Source organism: Sphaeroforma arctica (genome assembly GCF_001186125.1).
Source record: "Sphaeroforma arctica JP610 unplaced genomic scaffold supercont1.279, whole genome shotgun sequence".
Classification (NCBI taxonomy): domain Eukaryota; class Ichthyosporea; order Ichthyophonida; genus Sphaeroforma; species Sphaeroforma arctica.
Window position 1 is genome coordinate 65,918 of NW_014040279.1, and position 19,822 is coordinate 85,739.

At 43.3% G+C, this 19,822-nt stretch overlaps 2 protein-coding genes across 2 annotated transcripts in view; one reads left to right on the plus strand and one right to left on the minus strand.

The window, feature by feature from the left end:
• The window catches only part of SARC_04750 (hypothetical protein), a 9,282-nt gene extending 1,392 nt beyond the window's left edge, over positions 1–7,890 (plus strand). Inside the window, exons 2-11 of the mRNA XM_014301408.1 lie at positions 336–478; positions 788–1,005; positions 1,453–1,678; positions 2,254–2,336; positions 3,263–3,360; positions 4,014–4,209; positions 4,705–4,796; positions 5,994–6,159; positions 6,828–7,037; positions 7,669–7,890. Of these exons, the coding sequence (XP_014156883.1) occupies positions 336–478; positions 788–1,005; positions 1,453–1,678; positions 2,254–2,336; positions 3,263–3,360; positions 4,014–4,209; positions 4,705–4,796; positions 5,994–6,159; positions 6,828–7,037; positions 7,669–7,776 (1,540 nt within the window). The 3' untranslated portion in view covers positions 7,777–7,890. The remainder of the gene's footprint in view (positions 1–335; positions 479–787; positions 1,006–1,452; positions 1,679–2,253; positions 2,337–3,262; positions 3,361–4,013; positions 4,210–4,704; positions 4,797–5,993; positions 6,160–6,827; positions 7,038–7,668) is intronic.
• Positions 7,891–8,906: 1,016 nt separating this feature from the next.
• SARC_04751 (hypothetical protein) lies at positions 8,907–16,015 on the minus strand. Its single transcript, XM_014301409.1, has 5 exons — positions 15,508–16,015; positions 13,748–14,762; positions 12,362–13,539; positions 12,014–12,127; positions 8,907–11,803 (listed from the first exon to the last, which is right to left on the minus strand). The coding sequence occupies exons 1-5, from the start codon at positions 15,601–15,603 to the stop codon at positions 9,212–9,214; spliced, it is 4,995 nt and encodes a 1,664-aa protein (XP_014156884.1). The 5' UTR covers positions 15,604–16,015; the 3' UTR covers positions 8,907–9,211.
• Positions 16,016–19,822: the final 3,807 nt, after the last annotated feature.

Genomic DNA, 19,822 nt, shown 5'->3' on the forward strand with positions numbered 1-19,822 from the left:
TTGTTGTGTGTGTTTGTATTTATTTACATATATAAATAGTATACACACAGATATATATATATTATATATATATATATATATATATACGTGTTTGGGTGTATAAGAACTGGTCATCATTTCTTATATCTGTTCTCTCTTTCATTTGTTTTGCTTTCTCCCAGACACTCACTACCTACTCATATCCCCTTTGTGCTTTACTTCGTAGTTGGTGTTTCTCATTACGTAGTCTACTGTATCTGGTATTTCGTATCTTTTGCTTTAAGGTTATCGTTCTGGCTTAACAATCATCGTACTGACATTGTCGGCTCTTTTTTCAATGATACTCTACCTTATAGTGGTTCATGTGATCTATATCTCTGTGGGTCGTCACCTGATCTATGGAGATTAAATCTGGAGTCGGGGCGATTCATGGCCCCGCTGAGAGGCAAAGGCAAAGAATATAACGTTGTCAAAATCAGTCCAGCTCACCAACTTATAAGTAAGTAACCTATGTATTGCTGCTTCAATTATAATATATATATATATACTGGCTTGTAGTTTGTATGTACTCTACTGGCCATGGAATTCTGTAGGACGGTGTACAACCGAATATCGGTCATCGATCGTTGTCAGAGAGCGTAAAACCTTGTATTCCCGCACAACCCCCCTTCCCCCCCCCGAACACTCACACACATAGTCAATCTCTCAACAGTAAGACTGTTCCCATTTTACATATCTCTGTGCTCAGTCTCTTCATATCACTTATTATTAAAGGTCATTTTTTACACTCACTCATCAACTACAACAGCGTCGGGATCTACTACTGGCGGTGTGGAGGTTTGGGACCCGCGCACAAAGGAGTTAGCGTCGGGTCTGCGCTTGCCCATGGAGGACAATCAGACGGAGGAGGTAACCGCTTTGCGGTACAGCGACGACGGTATAAAGATGGCGGTAGGCACAAGCGGCGGCATGGTGTACATGTACGACATCCGATCAGACAAGCCGTTTGTGGTGAAGGACCATCAGGTATGGTGTGAGTGGGCTCTACGATAGAGTTTCGAGAGTGTACGACTGGGATGTGTACTTCCTTGCCAAGACGTCTACATGCAATTAGCATATTGTAGTATGATATTTTGCGTCAGCGTCTATGTCTGTGTCTGCATCTATGTCTGTATCTCTTTTTGTGTTTGTGTCTTTGTTTGTGTCTGTGTCTGTGTATATGCCTCAATCTCGGTTCTACTTCTCCTAGCATCGCCTTCCCGGTATTAGTCTCAATTATTCACTGTTTGTACCATCTCGTCTGCACTTATACCAGCACTCCTACCAGTTGATAGTCCTCAATTATTCACTGTTTGGCACTTATACTATCTCGTCTTCACTGCTACCATCTCGTGAGCACTTCTACGGCACGTTTACCCGATATTAGTCCTCAACTATTTCTTGATTGTACCGTCTCGTCTCCCCTTCTACCAGTACGGCTATCCAATATTAGACCTCAAATTCCACTCGTCCAAACGAGTGCTGTCCACTGATAAGCGGGTGATTAAAATTTGGGATGAAACCGATGGCGAGAACTACACAGCCATAGAATCACAGCACGACATCAATGACACGTGTGTGGCCAATGACTCAGGTCTTATCATGACAGCCAACGAGGGCTCGGATATGCAAGCCTTCTTCATCCCCGATCTTGGTCCAGGTATATATATATATATATATATGTGTGCGTGCGTGCGTGCGTGCATGCGTGTATGTATGTATGTGTGTGTGTGTATGTATGTATGTGTCTATGTACCTACGTAATGTGGGTGTGTGAATTTTGTATACGTTCATGTGTATAAGTTGTGTGTATGTATGTATCTACGTACGTACGTCTGTAGGTATCTACGTATGTATGTGTACGTATGTATGTGTATGTATATATGTGTCTTTTTGAGAGCGATAATAAAGATAAACTTTGTACGAGTTGATGTGTGCATCAAAATCGCGTATTTGCATCGTTGTGTGTACGCTGGTGGCTGTACAAATGTGCAAGCCTAAGGGTATCAGTCTGTGTGCATCGTATACATATATGTGCTTGAGAGTGTGTGTACATTTTGATCGGGGCAGTCTCTTCTTTTCCCATGCGGATGTCGATTGCCAATACGTGCGTCTCCGTCCTTGAGCAAAATAAGATGCATGCGCCTGGTCCAAGGCATTTGTGAACTTTTGGCTGGACGTAGTACTCGCTTACTTATCAGTAGTAACCAATTGTCATCTCACATAAACCCCCAGCGCCCAAGTGGTGCAACTTCTTGGATACGATATCAGAGGAGCTCGCACAAACGGACAATACAACTATATACGACGACTACAAGGTATGCCCAAGCCCCCTGCCCTTTATCTTTAGTTTTGGGCTTGTGAGGTTCTCGTACTAGGCTTGGTTTCTGATGCACCTCTACCGCCTACGCTGCATTACATATTGTGCGTTGGCCGACACTACATGCATATAAATTATACGTACCTGTGCCTATGTCTACCTATGAGTTTGTTTAGTCATTGCTTGACCTGGTGTTACAGCTTGTCTCAGCTGTGGTCCGTCGTACCTTCCGTGTTGCGTATGAATGCGTGTCTTGTGTGTCCTGGTGTTACAGCTTGTCTCAGTTGTATACCTTCGACACCTTCGTGCCTCATAAGCTCCCCAGAAGCGCAGTGCACATAGTACGTGTGTGTGACTCGTGTATCGTATATAATCTGGTGAGAATAACATCTGCCGTTTGTACCCAATACAAATCATAGTGCGACCTCTAGACAATTGGGAGTGATAAAGAGGGATATATGGTTCTTATATAGATTTAATTAATGGTCAATTATCTACTTTGGCTCAAACTGAAATTTATGTTTAGGTATTTACTTTTATCAAACGCAAATTGTTTTAAAACATCTACCTTGATATTAATCGTATTTCTATTCAAGTACCTGCCTGAATTGGAACCGAAATTTGTGTTTAGGTATTTACTTTTACAAAACGTAATTTATATTTGAAGTATCCATTTCAATATAAAACTTACTTTATATCCAAGTAACATAATAAAACGTATTTTATTTCTAAGTCCCTACCTTAATATAGACCGTGATTCATATTCAACCCTCGGCCTTAATGTATAACGTAATTAATTGTTTACGTATTTACCTTACTTTGCATTAAACGTATCTGCCACAATTCAATCCTATTCTACACCACACCTTGCCAGTCTCAGAGTTGTAACCCATCTGCTATCCTCTCCTTTGACCACCCCCACAGTTCGTTAGTAAAATGGATCTGGAGACGCTTGGATTGTCCGATCTCATTGGCTCACGTCTGCTGCAGCCTTACATGCACGGATTCTACATGGATATGCGGTATGTACTTACAACTACAGTGTATGTGTGCTTGTTGGCACTAACATATACCTGTGTATGGAGTTGCGACATGTACTTACAACGACAGTGTATGTGTGCTTGTTGGCACTAACATATACCTGTGTATGGAGTTGCGACATGTACTTACAACTACAGTGTATGTGTGCTTGTTGACGCTAACATATACCTGCGTATGGAGTTGCGATATGTACTTACAACTACAGTGTATGTGTGCTTGTTGGCGGTAACATATACCTGCGTATGGAGTTGCGATATGTACTTACAACTACAGTGTATGTGTGCTTGTTGGTACTAACATATACTCGTGTATGGAGTTGCGGCATGTATTTTCAACTACAATGCGTATATGTGCTTGTTGGTACTATTCAGTATCTCTAAATATACTATACGTATGGATTTGCGACATACATTTCTATTTATATCTACATATTCATATATGTATATATATATATATGTGTGTGTGTGTGTGTGCGGGTGTATATATACATAAATATATATATATATGCATGCATATAAATATATATATATATATATATGGTATTGTTATACAATACAGGTGTATCTGTATACCTTGAGCATATATGCATTCCTTATAGTATCTCTAATCAATGAGTACACCTTTCCTCATACAGGCTGTACCAGAAGGCCAAAGCGGCTGTGGATCCGTTCTCGTACAAAGACTACAGGAAAGAGGCTATCAAGAAGAAGATCAGCGACAAACGAGCCAACCGTATTGGTGTGGTGAAAAAGCTGCCCAAGGTCAATACAGACTATGCGAAGTTCTTGATACAGGAAGAAGCCAAGGGAGAGAGTGGCAAGAAGGATACGGTGAGTACATTGGATGTGTTATTTAAGTGTTGGTGTGTTGCACAAGCTTGGCCCAAGACCCGAAACATATTGTACGAAGTTATCGGTACTATAGATCAGTGTCGGGGAGGTCAAGAAAGATGCAATACACAATTGTCCACATTATATATAAAGTGTTCAATGCCGAGTTTGGGCCGTGTATATCAGTGTGAGCCTTTATAAATGTAGATTGTTCATAATTGCATAATATTGGCTGTAGGGGGGCGAGACAATTGCACAGAATTATTCTGTAGTACGCAGAAATAAAACATAACATGGCACGACATGACATGATGTGACACGAAACGACATGACATGACATGACACGTCGCAGACAGAGGCTGACGTGGGTCAATTTCTCGCCGCTCTAATCGCGGTGGATATAGTTAACGTTATGTTCACACTTATATAAGTTGGTCCTGCCGGCGTTTCTGCCACACATCCGAACTCACCACCCATCCCGATATGGAAATGCAGGAAATGGCGGGCAATGCGCTCAAGGACGACCGTTTCTCGTCGCTGTGGAGCAACCCAGAATACAGTGTGGATGCCACGAGTGAAGAGTTCAAGTATGTATCCCTGTGTGTTTGTGTGTTAGTGTTTGTTGTTTGTTGTCTGTGTGTTTGTATTTTGTGCGCTTCGTGTTTGTTGCTTGTGTGTTTGTGTTTTGTGCGCTTCGTGTTTGTTGCTTGTGTGTTTGTGTGTGCCCCGCAAGTCCAGCTCCGGACCGAATGTATGTATGTTGTTTGTTATCATATCAATGAATAGCCACGTTGCCATGTGCGCGTTTGTGTGTACTGTGAATACAGGTGTGGGGCATACGTATGCTGTCGTTCTCGTACCGCTGAATGGCCACTTGTCAGCGTTTGCGCGTGTATATCGAGTGTGTTTGCTACCAGTATTTGGTACAAGCGATCTGTTGCGGCAGTTACTTGGCTCCTTGTGCGGCTGTACGCAGATACAATCAGTGACTGCTGCATTCAAGGAGCGTGTATGTGGGTTGTTGTTGCTGTTTGTGGTATATGGCTAATCAATCAAATGCATGATGCGCGTAGTCGTATCCATTGTGTGTGTATGTAGCCGATTCAACGAGTAGTGTAATTATATATATCCAAATACACCCACATATATATATATATATATACATATATATATATATATATATATGTATATGTATATGTGTGTACACACACACACACATATATATATATATATATCCCTCAACCCTAAGCAGTCCTAGTGTAAACAAACATCAATTCACTGAAACTGCATTAGCTGATATAAATTTGCTTGGACCTGTTCAGATATGAATTATAATATACATACCCCATCGTATTCGATCAAATGTATTTTGTCACATTTTCTTGTGTGCATCGTGCAACCAGATGTACGTATATACCTATCCAGTATATCACTGCAAAGCCATGAGGACTCGTGTCAAATACATTTGCAAACATACACATGCGTATCTGCATTTGTACTTCATACTCCACGGCGCTGTCATCTGCACACCCGTCACCCCAAGCTACCGGAGAATCGGTACAACATTAATCAGTACAACATTACTTCACGCCAATTGGTGAAGCATATGCATTTGCGCACGCCTATGCAGATACATTTCATATCATCTCGCCAATTCACATCAACTGATGACTCAGATACATTGCCTTATATCTCTCCATGCGTAAGCTTGTCATACACATCCAGGAACATTTATATCCGAATCGGCACATGTAACTTATCCCTTACATTGCTGTATTTTTTAGGGCCCGTCACCCCAAGCTGGCTAAGAGTCAGTTCAACGCCGAATCGATCAAATTGATTCAACAGAACGACGAAGAGGAAAGCGAACGCGATGGCAAGGGCAGTGACGAGTCATCCAGCGAAAGCGAGGAGGAGGAGGAAGTCAAGGCGCCTGTGAAGAAGGAAAAGGTGAGTATAATATATATATGTATATATGTGTGTGTAATGTATATATATATATATATTTATATTTAATGTTTGTATGTATGAATGTATATTGTATGCATGTATATGTATTATTATATATATATATACATATACATATATGTATGTTATTAAGTACAAGTATTGATAGGTTTGGGTTGGGGCAACGAATCAGCTTGCACGCATACTATGGTTGGATATTGACTATATATAGCATGTAGGTGAACACTGAAGTGACAAGTAGGTAAACCTTACCGCAAGGAGTAACACGTTGAATATTCGTAGCACAGGCGTTATGTGCTGGTGGTGTTTGTTAGTGTTTGTCGGGGCCAGCAGAGGGCTTGTAGCGGTGGATAGTATAGCTGTTTTGAGCATAGTAAAAGAGTTTTCGCACATGATTGTATTAGTATATACATATGCATGTACCTGGACTATAAGCTTTGAGATTACTTGCCTGGTCTGTAATGTCTTGTCCTTGCACCGAAAAAACAGGTAGCCGCGCCGCAGGTCAAGATGTACAAAACGAATGCGATTGGCGTTCAAACACGTGTCTGGATACTGTACCATCATATCACACATACATAATCATATGATCACGGACATTAATAAATAATCCGCATCGGATACTAACCTGGCCTATCCCCCCGATACAGAAAAAGAAGACAACCGCGCCGCAAGTCAACATGTACGAAGTGAATGCGATCAACCACGAAAAGCGTCGCAAGGAGCGTAAGGTCATGCTGGGCAGTCGTGTGGACGAGGAAATGGGAGAAGTACGCACGCATGCTGCACACGTAGGAGGACGCTCGCATACGTTCAAGATGCATGAGAAGGTCGACCATGCCGCTGTGGAGAAGGAGAAGGTATGGTGTATATCTGTGTATATGACGAGGTATATATATATATATATACATATATATCTATATCTATATATATATATATGTATATCTTATTTATATCATATATATATATATATGGATTTACATTTGTGTATCTGTATCTATTAATATATATATATGTATGTGTGTGTGCGCATGTGCAGAAGTCTGTATATTTTGTATAATGGGCTTGCACATATAGGAGGAAGCACATATGGTTTCAAAATGCACGAAAAGATTGTCCATGTCGTTGTGGAGAAAGAAAAGAGCATTGTGTATATCGGAGGGTAATGGATGCATGTACGAACACCTATGCTCTTTTGCATTTACTTGTAGTGGGTTTGTACACATATCTGTATGTATGAATCTGTAAATTTTTTGCTATGCGTGTCTGTGTATCCTTACGTAAACGCTGCATATACGAACGTGTACTCATGTTCAGTCTGTGTCTCTGTACATGTGTGGCTTTCTGTGTGTATGTGATTAAATTAAAGATTCAATTGTAATGAATTTATTTCTAAAACCCTTATGATAGGTCAGAATAATAAAAAGTCATGATTGACGTACCGCATGTACATATCAAGTCTACTAAATCTATTTATATCTCACATTACAGGCGAGGAAGGAGCATGTCAAAGAACGAGTGGACGCAAGACGGAGTGTCAAGACACTCAATCTCAAGCGCAGAGGCCCTGTGTATTGGCGTGGCCAAAAAGTAGAATAGGTGCAACTATGATCACAGCTGAAAGTTTGTTACATTGCAACCGAGCATTTGTGATGGAATAGAATATAAAATAAAAATTAGTGTGAACATTACGTATGACCACAGCTTGAAGCCTATTGTACTGCTACAACCAGGTATTTTGTGATACATAAATTAGGACTTTTAGGATTGATCCGACAAAACGCCTTCACCGGATATCTGTATAAAAATATTCTTTTAGCCATGAATCAGTATATTGTTAGGAATGGTACCAATGGACGCAAAATGGGGGTTCCAAACTCTCAAACTCATGCGCAGCGGACAATATACTGTTGGAATGGTTTATATACTGTTGGACTGATTTATCAATTTCGTAGGAATGGTTAATATATATTTTTGGAATGGTTCATAAATTGTAGGAACAGTATATGTAGTGTTGAAATGGTTCGTATATTGCAGGAATGGTTATACACTGTTGTAGTGGTTTCCATATTATTGGAATGCTTTGAATAGTGCTGGAATGGATCATATATTGTAGAAACAGTTACTTTACTGTTAGAATGATATATATATTGTAAGAATGATTTTATTTATACTGCTGGAATGGTTTATATTTTGTAGAAATGGATTATATACTCTTAGTATGGCTTATACAGAGTTGGAATGATTTATATATTGTAATAATTGTCTATGTACTGCTTTGAATATCGTTGAAATGGTTTATTTACGGTTACTGGTTTATTTTCTGTACGAATGGTGTTAATATTCAATTGGAATGGTGTATGTATTGTAGGAGTGGTTAATATATTGTAGCAATAGTTTATATACTGTTGGCATGGCTAAATAATGTTGTAGGAACGGATTATATATCGTAGGAATGGTTTCTATACTTTTGGAATGGTTTATTTAGTGTTGGAATGGTTTTTCTATTGGTGTAATAGTTCGTATATATTGAATAAACTGTTAAAATGGTCTATATATTATGCAAGGCCAGGGGAAACTTGTGATGATTTTGCGATGTAAAATGTTGAAATGGGTTATATTTCGTAGACATCGTGAATGAGCTGTAAAATGTTGGACTGCACAAAATTCAAACCTCGCCTGAACAACGATATGCAGCGACGATAACTCAAGACCGGTTTTCAAATTAATGACAATGATTAGATAATACTTTTAATCCCAAACCAGGTTTATATTTCAATATTTTACAGCGAGGACAAGGCTGTATTCTCCTCCAAGGGTAGATAGTAATAAAAGTACTACACTGCTACCGTCGCTCTCACTGCTTCTTCCATGACGTTGCGCTTCTAACAGCAATCGACATCCGGGAACGCCAGCACGACTAGAGGTCCAGTAAGATATGATCGTAAAAGCCGCCAACGCTCGCACGACTACATATCGTCCTACCTACACTATACATATATACCGTCTCTTCTAAGAACATAACTAGAGTCACTTAGATCGCATCGGCCGCCCCTCTCGGTCTGGACGACGGGGTGAATGCGGGGTCAGTTCCAGTTCCATTCGACGAGTCAGTGCCAGTCTTATCTTTACCGCCCTTGCGCTTTGTGCTCTTTTTCGAACTCTTCCTGTCCTTTTTCAACATGATAATCGTACCCGCAGCCGGTGCCCCGGCACTCGAGGACACGTCGTCTTGCACAGGCGAGTCATGCGGCGAGAACGGTGACTTGGCCCCAGACAGCGACGCAGGCGAATCAGAACCATAGTTGCCGTTCTGCGCGTACGCATTGGGACCCGTTGACATGGGCCGTTGAGATGGCAGTGGCGCCCCAGACACCGGGCGAGGTGTGACGTTCAGGCTTTCCTGGCTGGAGGACATGCCACCCCCGAGCTTGCGCACGTTGAATGACATAGGCGCGTCGTCGTTGTTGCTGATGTCCAGCGACGGTTCCGGGTGCGTTTCGGCCCCAATTTTCCCAGGGGAGGGCACATGCTCTGGGGACTTGCTGGTCTCATCTAGGTGGTCCTCCGCAAACGACGACGTGCGCGCCACCTCACTCTCTGCGTCGGAGATGTTGTCCTCCGAGTCGTCGCTGGTGTCACTGACCCCGGTCTTCTGCGCCTGGGACGGGGGGTATACGGGTGCGAACGGCAGGCTCTTGGGCAGATCGATACTCTGGTAATCCATGGGATCGTTCGCCAGCCTGGCCGTACTACTGCCCTTCTCGGACTTGGCCATAAAGCGCGGGTGGATAGGCGCGACAGTAACGCCCTCGTTGCTGACATTGTCCTCATCAGTATCGCGCGTGTGCGCATTACTATTCAGCATAACACGTTGTGAGTCGTTGGTCTGGGGAGCTCTGTGCGTGCCCGCTGACGCTTGCGCCGCATTGTTGTGCATGTACATCGGAGACGCGTGCTGGGCCATTCTCTTGCCCTCGTATTGCGCGAAGGCACCTCCACCCATGTCATTGATCTTCATATCTAGAGGCAGTCCGCGCTCCTTCAACAGCCTGTTGCGGCGGATGCGCATGTACACCACCGCAAACATCGTCGACAAGCCACAGCACACTAGCATGGCCAGACCAGTCAGGATACTCGAGTACATGATGATATAGTCTGAGTTGATGTTTGCCTTGGGTTTGTTCTCCTCCGCATGTAGAGCCGCCTGTACCTCGAACTGGTTGACCTCAACGGACTCCCCAGTGCTCTCGGCCTTGTGTATACGCGATTCCTCCTCTAACAAGTCCTGCAGTGAATAGCTGACCCTTGAGGCAATCTCCAGTTCGCTTTCCGCTCGATCACCCTCCGAGTATGTGGTACCATCGCCCTGAGGTGTCTGCCGCGTGCTGATAGTGCGGCGTCGGCGTCGGCCTCCCTCGGCCGCGGCCATGCCGTACTCGACCGCAACGGTCCAGTACACAGCCATGTTCACAGCCGGGACACTGGGCGTTGCACAGGTCATGGGACCACTCAGCCCCACACTGACCCGGATACGTGGGTACTCCCCTTCACTGGCACTGAACTCCTGGTAGACCGTACTCATGTCACCCTCCTGCGGCGCCCATACCGCGTACCGGTCACAGTCACCAGTGGTAGTGCGTGTCACACCCACCACGCTGGCGTCAGCGATAGACAAACCAGTGTTGGTGGGCTCTAGGCTGATCTCGTAGTAGGCTGTGCCGCCTAACTCAAAGTCCGAGCTTTCTGCGGTGGTGGTGAAGTCCTCAAGCGTGTACCGCACCTGAGGAATGAACCCGGCACTGATATACAACTCCTCCTTCTCGCACATATTCGCCGTGGTAATGTGGAACGTCACCTGCGTGCCGTTCACCTGGGTCGTGTTCGAGGGACACTCGACGGGGATGCTGGCCATCATATACGCGTGCGTCAGATCGCATCCAGCGATGTTGGTGGTGACTGTCTGCTGGCAGTACTCCTGGGTCAGATCCTCGCATGGCTCGCTGATAAGTTTCCATTCCCCGGGGATAGGGGCGGCATAGATACCTTCTTCAGAAAGTTCATCCGTGTATCCGAAGTATCCGACGTGCAGGTTGCCCCCTGCCATAGTCACGTCCACGGCACCGTTCACGTTGGTACCCGGCTGCTGCGTGAGAACGGCTGTGCCTGAAGTGCCGGGCACAACCACCTGGAAGCTGCCCATACGCACGCGGTCAAAGGTGAAGTGGCCCAGACCATTAGTGGAGGCGGCCCGCTCAGACCCATCGGCCATGTTCTTGAGGATCACCTGCACACCACTGGCGCCCTTGTTGTTGTTGGACTTCTTCAGACAGCCGCTGATCTGGTTGTTGCTGTCCTTGCGACTCTGTCCGGCGTAGCCGTAGGGCACATAGAAGACGTTGTGCACCAAGAAGTTCTCGTTCTCCACCAGCTCCACATTGATTAAGCCGTCATGGCCAAACCCTGTTGTGGAATCGCCATCCGACACCAGACCATAGGCGTCGGGCACATACTCAGCGACAGCAACGATGAAAGCTCCCGAGGAACCAGCAGGAATGGGGATGGTGTACCCACCGAATTCGTCAGTCACCGCAGCGCCCACAACGGCGCCGCTGCTATCCTTAAGCTGCAGAATAGGAGCGGAATAGAAATAAAGAGAATGCGTCAGGATTTAATCCGCGGATATCAGGGCATACACTTCAATCCCTAGAAACTACTAAAATGTGTGATATCGTGATAAACAGTCGCCCCTATTCAGTGTTGAATAGAAACTCGCACAAAAAACCCACATCCTGGCATCAATCTATTGACTAACGGTTGAGAGAGTGTAACTTACCCCGACGGCTAAGTTCGGTACCCCTCCACCGCCGATAGTGCTGACGGCACGTCCTGATACAGAGTTGGTGGGTGCGATGACGAATTCAAGATACGCTGCATTGGAACCATCAGCCTGCAGAAGAATCAGGATTGAGATTAGTATCAGTTGTAGGTATTCGTAGCTCAACCGAGTTTTAGTGTATGAATGTGAGATAGCGTCCACCGACACTGACGATTTCTATAAATAATCAAACCATGGGAAGTGTGTATCTACCCTGTCCCTGTAAACCACATAAGGTGCAAAAGCACCCCTGTGACAGGTACTACAACACACCCCAAATCAAAACAACAGAACAATTGCACATACCACACTACCAGTCTGGCCGTCCAGGGTGGCGTCTCCATCGTTGGCAATCGCCATACCCTCGGGGTACGCCACAATGCTTACGACCGATAGACCTGACTCAAAGTCGCTAAAGGAATAGAATCCATCTACAGTGGTAGTAGTACTCGAGATGACATTGTTGGCCTCGCTTTGCATAGCCACACCCTCCACGCCCTGACCGCTGTGGTCTAGCACACGTCCAGAGATGCGAGTGGCATCCGAGTACACAAACGCATCTTGCTCGGTATATACTTCGCCTGAGGCCAGGTCAACCACACGGTTGGGTGTACCGTAGCTGGGGCCACCCACGAGCGAGTACTCGCCTCCGGTGCCTGCAGTTGAAGGCAGAGTGATCACATACATACCCCCGGCCAGATTCTCAAACAAGAAATTGCCAGACGCATCCGTGGTGGCGACAATCGGCACGGTCATTCCGTCGCCTAGCAACGCCAGGTCCGTATTGGGCAGGAAGTCCACTACATAGTCCGTCTCATCCGCCCCGTCCTGTTTGATCACCTTGAGTTGTCCGCTGTAGGTGGCGTTCTGACCCACATTTGCCAGTGCGGGTGCGTCGTCATACTGGAAGTTCACGGCGGCACTGACTTCGTTAATGACAATTGCAATCTCTTTGCGCTCAGTATCAGAGCCAGCGATAGGGCTCCCGTCCATAAGGGTCTTGGGCACCACCACCTCATACGTGCCATCGATCTTATTGGTGAACGAATACACACCACGATCATCCGTGTTGGCAGTCTCAATCTCTTCGCCATCCTTGTACAGTGATACGGTGACGTATCCGGCACGGCGGCTCACATCTCCGTAGTACAAGATACCGGCCACACTGGCCTCGCCACTATAGTAGTAGTCCGGGATGTGTGTGGCGCTGCCCTGGGACACCTGGCACGTAGACTCGGGTCCACCCGCAACCAGTTCAAGCTTAGAAGCGGCAGTATCTCCAGACTGTAGTGGGGGCTTGATGGTGTAGGTACCCAGAGCAAGATCCGCAAAGACGAAGTCTCCGTTGTTGTCTGTTTTTACGACAGTCACCTCGTTATTGCTGTCCAATAATTGGATGTCTAGGAAAGAAGTTCCATTGGCAACGCTACTCGAAGACTTGGTTAGATCCACGGCACGCCCCGCGCAACTACCGGCACCTTGATCTATAAAAGGGAAAAGAAATAGTATGCAGTCAGGTCAACCCCATCCCATGTGTCTATGCATTCCGGATACGTACCTAGAACTATTTATTTCCAATTCTAAACCGGGTGTGAAAAAAAGAATCAGCCGTAAAAACCCCTCCTTGATATAAAACCAATACAGTACAAACAAGCAAAGAGATATCACCACAAAAACAACGCAACAACATACCCGGCAATCCCTTGGATTCACCCACCAGCTCGGTAGTACCCGTAGACCCAGAGGGAATGTAGCAGGGACCAGGTACGTACAACTGTACCTGGAGTTTGGACACCTGAGCACCTCCTTCCATCAACTCGGCACGTGTGGGGACATCGAGATTGTCGATCAGACCAATGACTTCGAACGATTGATCTTCCACGGACGAGATACCAAACGTATCCATCGCACCCTCACGCAGGGAATACTCGGGTAGTGTGCTGATGCCCATTTGGGTCACGGACAGCGTGGAGACGGTCGCTGAGACAATAGTCATAGCCTCACCATTGCGCTCCACGGGATAGTCTAAGACCTCGCCGGGGGTATCGTACCGAACTTCCTCCGAATAGTACGCCTTCACGGCCGCCCTGTACTGCGTGGCGGTAGGCGTCTCAGTGATGCCGAAGTTACAATCACCAAATCGACTCACAAGCACGTTCATAGACACTTTCATTCGGCAGGCATTGGTGATGTACATGTTATAGTCGCTGATAGCTTCTACAGCGTTGTTCTCGGTATTGCCCACTATATTGTCCATGATACCACAGCTCTGCACGTGGATGTCATCCAGCACACGTCCTGCGTACACGGCACCTAGGTCTAACTCCAAAAACATCTTATTGTCTGCGAGACTGACAGCGGGTACTATAACACCCACGTTGAAATCCGTGGCGGTCGCAACCGGATTGTTCAGTGCGCACCGACCATTTTCTCCCTCTAGGTAGATTCCTTCTAATTTTAGATCGACTGCGACGTCTGAAGATGCGAATACGTTCGTTACCGCCGAGGAAATGATTGTATCCGTTGAATTGTCACCCCCGCCCATAATCGTAATTGTATTAATAATAGCTATTGTTGACTCTACTATATGTATACCGGGTGCTAGTACTAATGTGGCACCCTCAGGTGCACTATATATAGCCTCCTCTAAATCTCCAACTGCTACCGCTATGACTACGGCTTCTTCCGCTGGTTCTTCGACTAGTTCCTGTAGACAAACAGAACAAGCAAAGTTTAAAATTTCGTTTGTATCCTTTCTCGAAACGAGACTGCCGTAATTTGACACTGATACTTGTGGCATTATGACTATGCAGGCATAAAATATTTCACTTCGATAACCAAGTCATATATAACTTAGGTATATTCGAATAGCTTTATTGCTAGTTGCACACAAGGAGGTGGACATATACAAATTAGACAAAATTGAGGCAATAACTACTGTAAAACCTATCGTAGACAAAAAACCCCCAAAAACGAAGTCAACGCGGCTATTAGAAACATAGAAAATAATATCACACAAACACTCGCACTTGCAAAACAGGAACATTGCAATGAGCTGTCAAATCTCACCGGGTTGGGTGAGGTTGAATTTAAAACACATCTATTAAATAGACATCAAAGATGGTTTAACTGATTCACTTTGCATGTCTGCGAGAGAGCATGCATCGTTTGGGGAAACGACTACAAATGGATGAGAAAGACCAGTAATAGCACTCAGACACGCACTTCGTAATATCTTCATAAGATAAACGTCCATACAGTGCGTCCACTCCGGTCTACTACTATATATACTCGCCACAATTCCAATCATTATTATTTAGCGTCCCATGTAATATAACTATTCTAATTGATAACCACTAGACTGATGCAACCTGACTCGCGTCTCACCCTCGGCCATAGTACTACAAGAGTTGCAACGACACCATACACACGCCACTACATACAGCACATACCTGTCTAATGTGTCTCTCAAGCACAGATAACCCTGCATATACATTGTGTGCAGACGCCAAAAGCGCCAATGCGCTCACAAGATAGCTTTGGCGCATTTTTATAGACTAGTCAAAATTAGATCTCTGACAGAGATGGAGTAATTGATCTACGGTAGAACCCGAAGGAACCCCTGACGGGCGTGTACTTGCTTCTGTTTGTATTCTTTGTATATGTAGCGACTGTGTATATACCGTGATAAAAAAATTATGAGTGTATGTATTGAATGTAAAAATTGACAGTGCTTCAGGTGTCAAAACTCGTGCAATGTTGTGAAATCGCGGAGAATGCAGCACAATTAAAGGTTATTGTATTGTTTGTGTATGTCTCGGTTTCGGTATCAACGATCACGTTATACTGATATAGCGGGAGACAAGCACGTATGTGTTGTGTGTGTGATGTGAGGCTTGCGTATGTAAATTCACACGACGGTAAACAGCTAAAGTGTTGTCTGCGTGTAGCTATAGCATGCGCTATTTAGGTGAGGTTCGCAATGCATATACTGTTGAATTCTGAAAACTCTATTGGAAGCGATGACACGTAGAATCCACACTTTCTTCATTCCAAAAAATAATATATGCGGGTTAAAATCCTTCGAATATTACATAAAATAATCACTGAAGAAAATTTGAAACCTTCGACCTATTTGATAACCCCGAATATATGACATATTTATTTTAATAATTCCAGTATTAAAAAGGCTTTTGTTTTAAATATTTACTTCAACTAGAAATTATATGGTGAAACAATCGTACTTCAGTAGAACAGTCCAAAAATATAAATTGAAAATACAAAATTGAAAACGACCTGTCCAAAAATGAAATTTATAAATTATAGTAAAAGCAGGCTCCACGCATGTAACCACAATTCTGGGATTGGTGTAAGTTTGTTATTTTGCGATGTATGATGGATTTAATTGGGCTTTTTCTAAACCCGCTCCGAGAAATTTAAAATAACTGCCTCATTATGCGATGCTAACTGAAGGAGTATCGACATAGACTCTAAATTCAAAATTGCATATATATAAAAACATGATTTTAACATTTTAGCCAATTATATTCTAACGAGCATACAACAGAATACACTATTTCTAAAAATTATTTACAAATTTGTCTTCTTTTCCTGATGGCATTTTTTGGAAAGTTTTGGGTTTGTTCATTTGTTTCTTAATTGAAGAGGGATGCGTATCTGTAATGTGTTTTTTAAAAACAAATTCTCGCCAGTTACTGTTTTTTCAATTTGTTTTAAAAAAAACCCAATATACAGTAGTCCCATAGCCTTCTAATTTTTTTAAACAATTCCATTGAGGTATTTGTTTTAAAAAAAATGTTTTAAAAAACTACTTTTTTTAAAATAAAAGCATTGTTTGTTTTGTTTTTTTTCAAACACAAACTGAGTCATGTGGTCTGTGACTCTTGTGAGTTGTGAGTGTGAAGTTGTAAACTGTGAAATCAGAAACGATCATGATTCAATAAATAACCAGCAACAAGTAACGTCGGTGAGTCGGCGAGTCGGTGTTTTAAAATAAAAAAAGGAACTGTCAGAGAGACAGAGACTAAGGCCCTGTTTTTAAAACGGGTTCGGATTTATGTTCGGATTTTCTCTATACCAATGGGTGGAGGCTAATTTTAAATTTTCAAATCTGAATATACATCCGAACGAGGGCAAACTTTCGAAGGCATCGTACCCTTCTATTTTTTTAAATACGTTCGGATTGGATTTACGGGATTCAGATTTTTTTTTCCTACGTAAACTCACTTTTGCGGTTTAAATACGTACTGGAATTTAGGAAATGTGTTCAACTTCACAAGCTTTGTGATTGGTTAGTACGTAAACCAATTTTGTCCATTTTAAAGTAATAGTCCGAAATTTCATCTTGGACATGCTTAAAGACAGGTTCACCCAAAAAAAAAAAATCCGAACATAAATCCGAACCCCCTTTTTAAAAATAAAAGACTGAGCCGCAGAAGTGTCATTTATCAGAGAGTAGGGACCCATCAGTCATCAGTGTCAGACCCAGAGTCCCAGACTGTACAATTGTATAGGATACACAGTCTGTCAGTCTCACAATATTTACTATTTAGTCAGTATGTATTTCTGTACAACAACTACTATGTATGTACTAGTATTTTCAGTCACCACTCTCCACTCTCCACCAAGTTATTTACCAACTCTCCATTCACCAATTCATAATCTTTTGGGGGGAAAATACTTTTTGTTTTACTCTTTGTTTTTACTCTCCTCTCTCACTACTAGAGTTTCTCTAGCCGCCTTCCAGAAGAAAAAAATATTTTTTAAAAACAATTACTATAGTTTTCAAAAACAAAGCACCCCCCACTCCGGCCACACGCCTTGTTGGCTCTCTAGTCCCTCACTAACTGGCAACTGCCCCAAGGCCCAAGCAGTTGAAGACTTGAAGACTTGAAAGTTGAAGCCGTTGAACGAATTATTTATACACATCACTTTTTTTATTTTAATAAAAAACCCATTTCAGAGAACTAACCTCAAACCGTTTTCCGTTAAAACTTTTATAAATCGAATAAATATAAATTTACGTTCAACTTTTATTTCATATGCGGTCCTTTGTATGCTGAAACGTGCAACTTGCGGGTCTAAATATTCGTGTGTGTACCATATTCACTATACGTACCAGTCCTATAAAAGCACTTAGGTAGACCCTTCTGATCAATTGAATAAATATGCGTTTACGTTCAGCTTCTATCCCGTACCCCTATAACGTTATGAGCTTAGTCCGAGAAAAGTTTTTTATATATATTTGTTTAAAAAAACAACAACAATATAGTGCTTTAATTTCATGGTGTAAACGTAAAACGCTATTTATCTATACAATAGAACGATGGAACATTGCAACGAGAACTATTTAACGAGAATAAAATAACGTTATGACTTGAAAGTTGTAGGTAGTACAGATTGCAATGATGGGTAGATAAACAAATATGGGATTACCAATGGAAACTCAACCAAAGATCTACGAATCATTTAAAGTTGTACACCATAGCCCCAAGGGCCCAGGGTCCAAGGCTCCGGGGCACCGTCAAGGCTCTAGAGGGCGTCCAAGCTCCAGCAGTCCAGTTCCAAACTCCAGCCTCCGGCAGTCCAGCCTCTACTACACAAATGTATAGTCCGTGTACGACCCCATGTACAACTTGAGTCCCCGGTACAAATTGACCCAGCTTCTTTTTGTTTTTTCGTTTAAAAAAACAATTTAATACTTGGAAAATTTTGCACTTTTGCATTTTTACACACTCGTTTATCACATCGATCTTTATTGTTGTTGTTCATGTTGTAGCACTTTTGTCAATTGCTTGTCCTTTCTCTTTACACTACCTCTCTCTGCGTGCAAAAAGACTCGCCGGTTTGTTTCCATTTGTACCTCTCTCGTACTCTTCCCAGAGTATTCTGAGTGATTTCGGACCGTCTATCAACTCAGCGGGATGTTGTGTGTGCTCTCACTATTTGCATTATCGTTGTTGTTTGGCTGGTTTCCACTAGTAGCAACTTGTCTTGCACGGAAATTCAGGGTATTGAACTGGCTCATCAGCTCACGCCGTGTTCGCTTGAGCTCCGCCCTCAGCTGCTGAATTAGTGCGCAACTTTTTGCTTCAGAAGTCTGTAACATTTGTTTTAAATTTCTAACTTGTGCTATCAAGGATATAATTTGATTTTGCAATTCTGTAACATTGATAGCATTAGGATTAGCATTGGAACTAATGCCCTCTACCTCTTGAGCACAGAAATCGTCAGCACCTGCAATGATGATGACAACTGGCACACGTAAAATAACCTTCTGTATTTCGTCATCTGATATTTTTGAACTGATATTCTTGATCAAGGTGATACAATGTTCATGAAAAGTATCATGGACGACAATACTTTTATCAAGACCCAGCCACAACGCAATAGTAGCTATTATTCTTTTGTGCTGCGCGTGCAAAAAAAAAAAAGGAAGATAGTACAGACCTTCAACAACAGTACTCAAAACTTTAGAGCTAACAATAGCACTAGAATCATTGCTAACACGATACTTACAGCCCCACGCGATTCACAAAGAATTTCAGACACTCTCGCATCAGGGAATGTCATAAAATCACTTGAATATGTATCCACTTGTCTAGTCCCTCGTATTTGACTTCTGCCCCTCTTACTCTTTGCCAATCTACCTCGAGCCTCCGCATGATCTTTTGTGAGCCTTCGTCGCTGTATATATGTTGCACTACTATTTACGCACATTATGCGTACCAAGTTCACTTAGTTCAC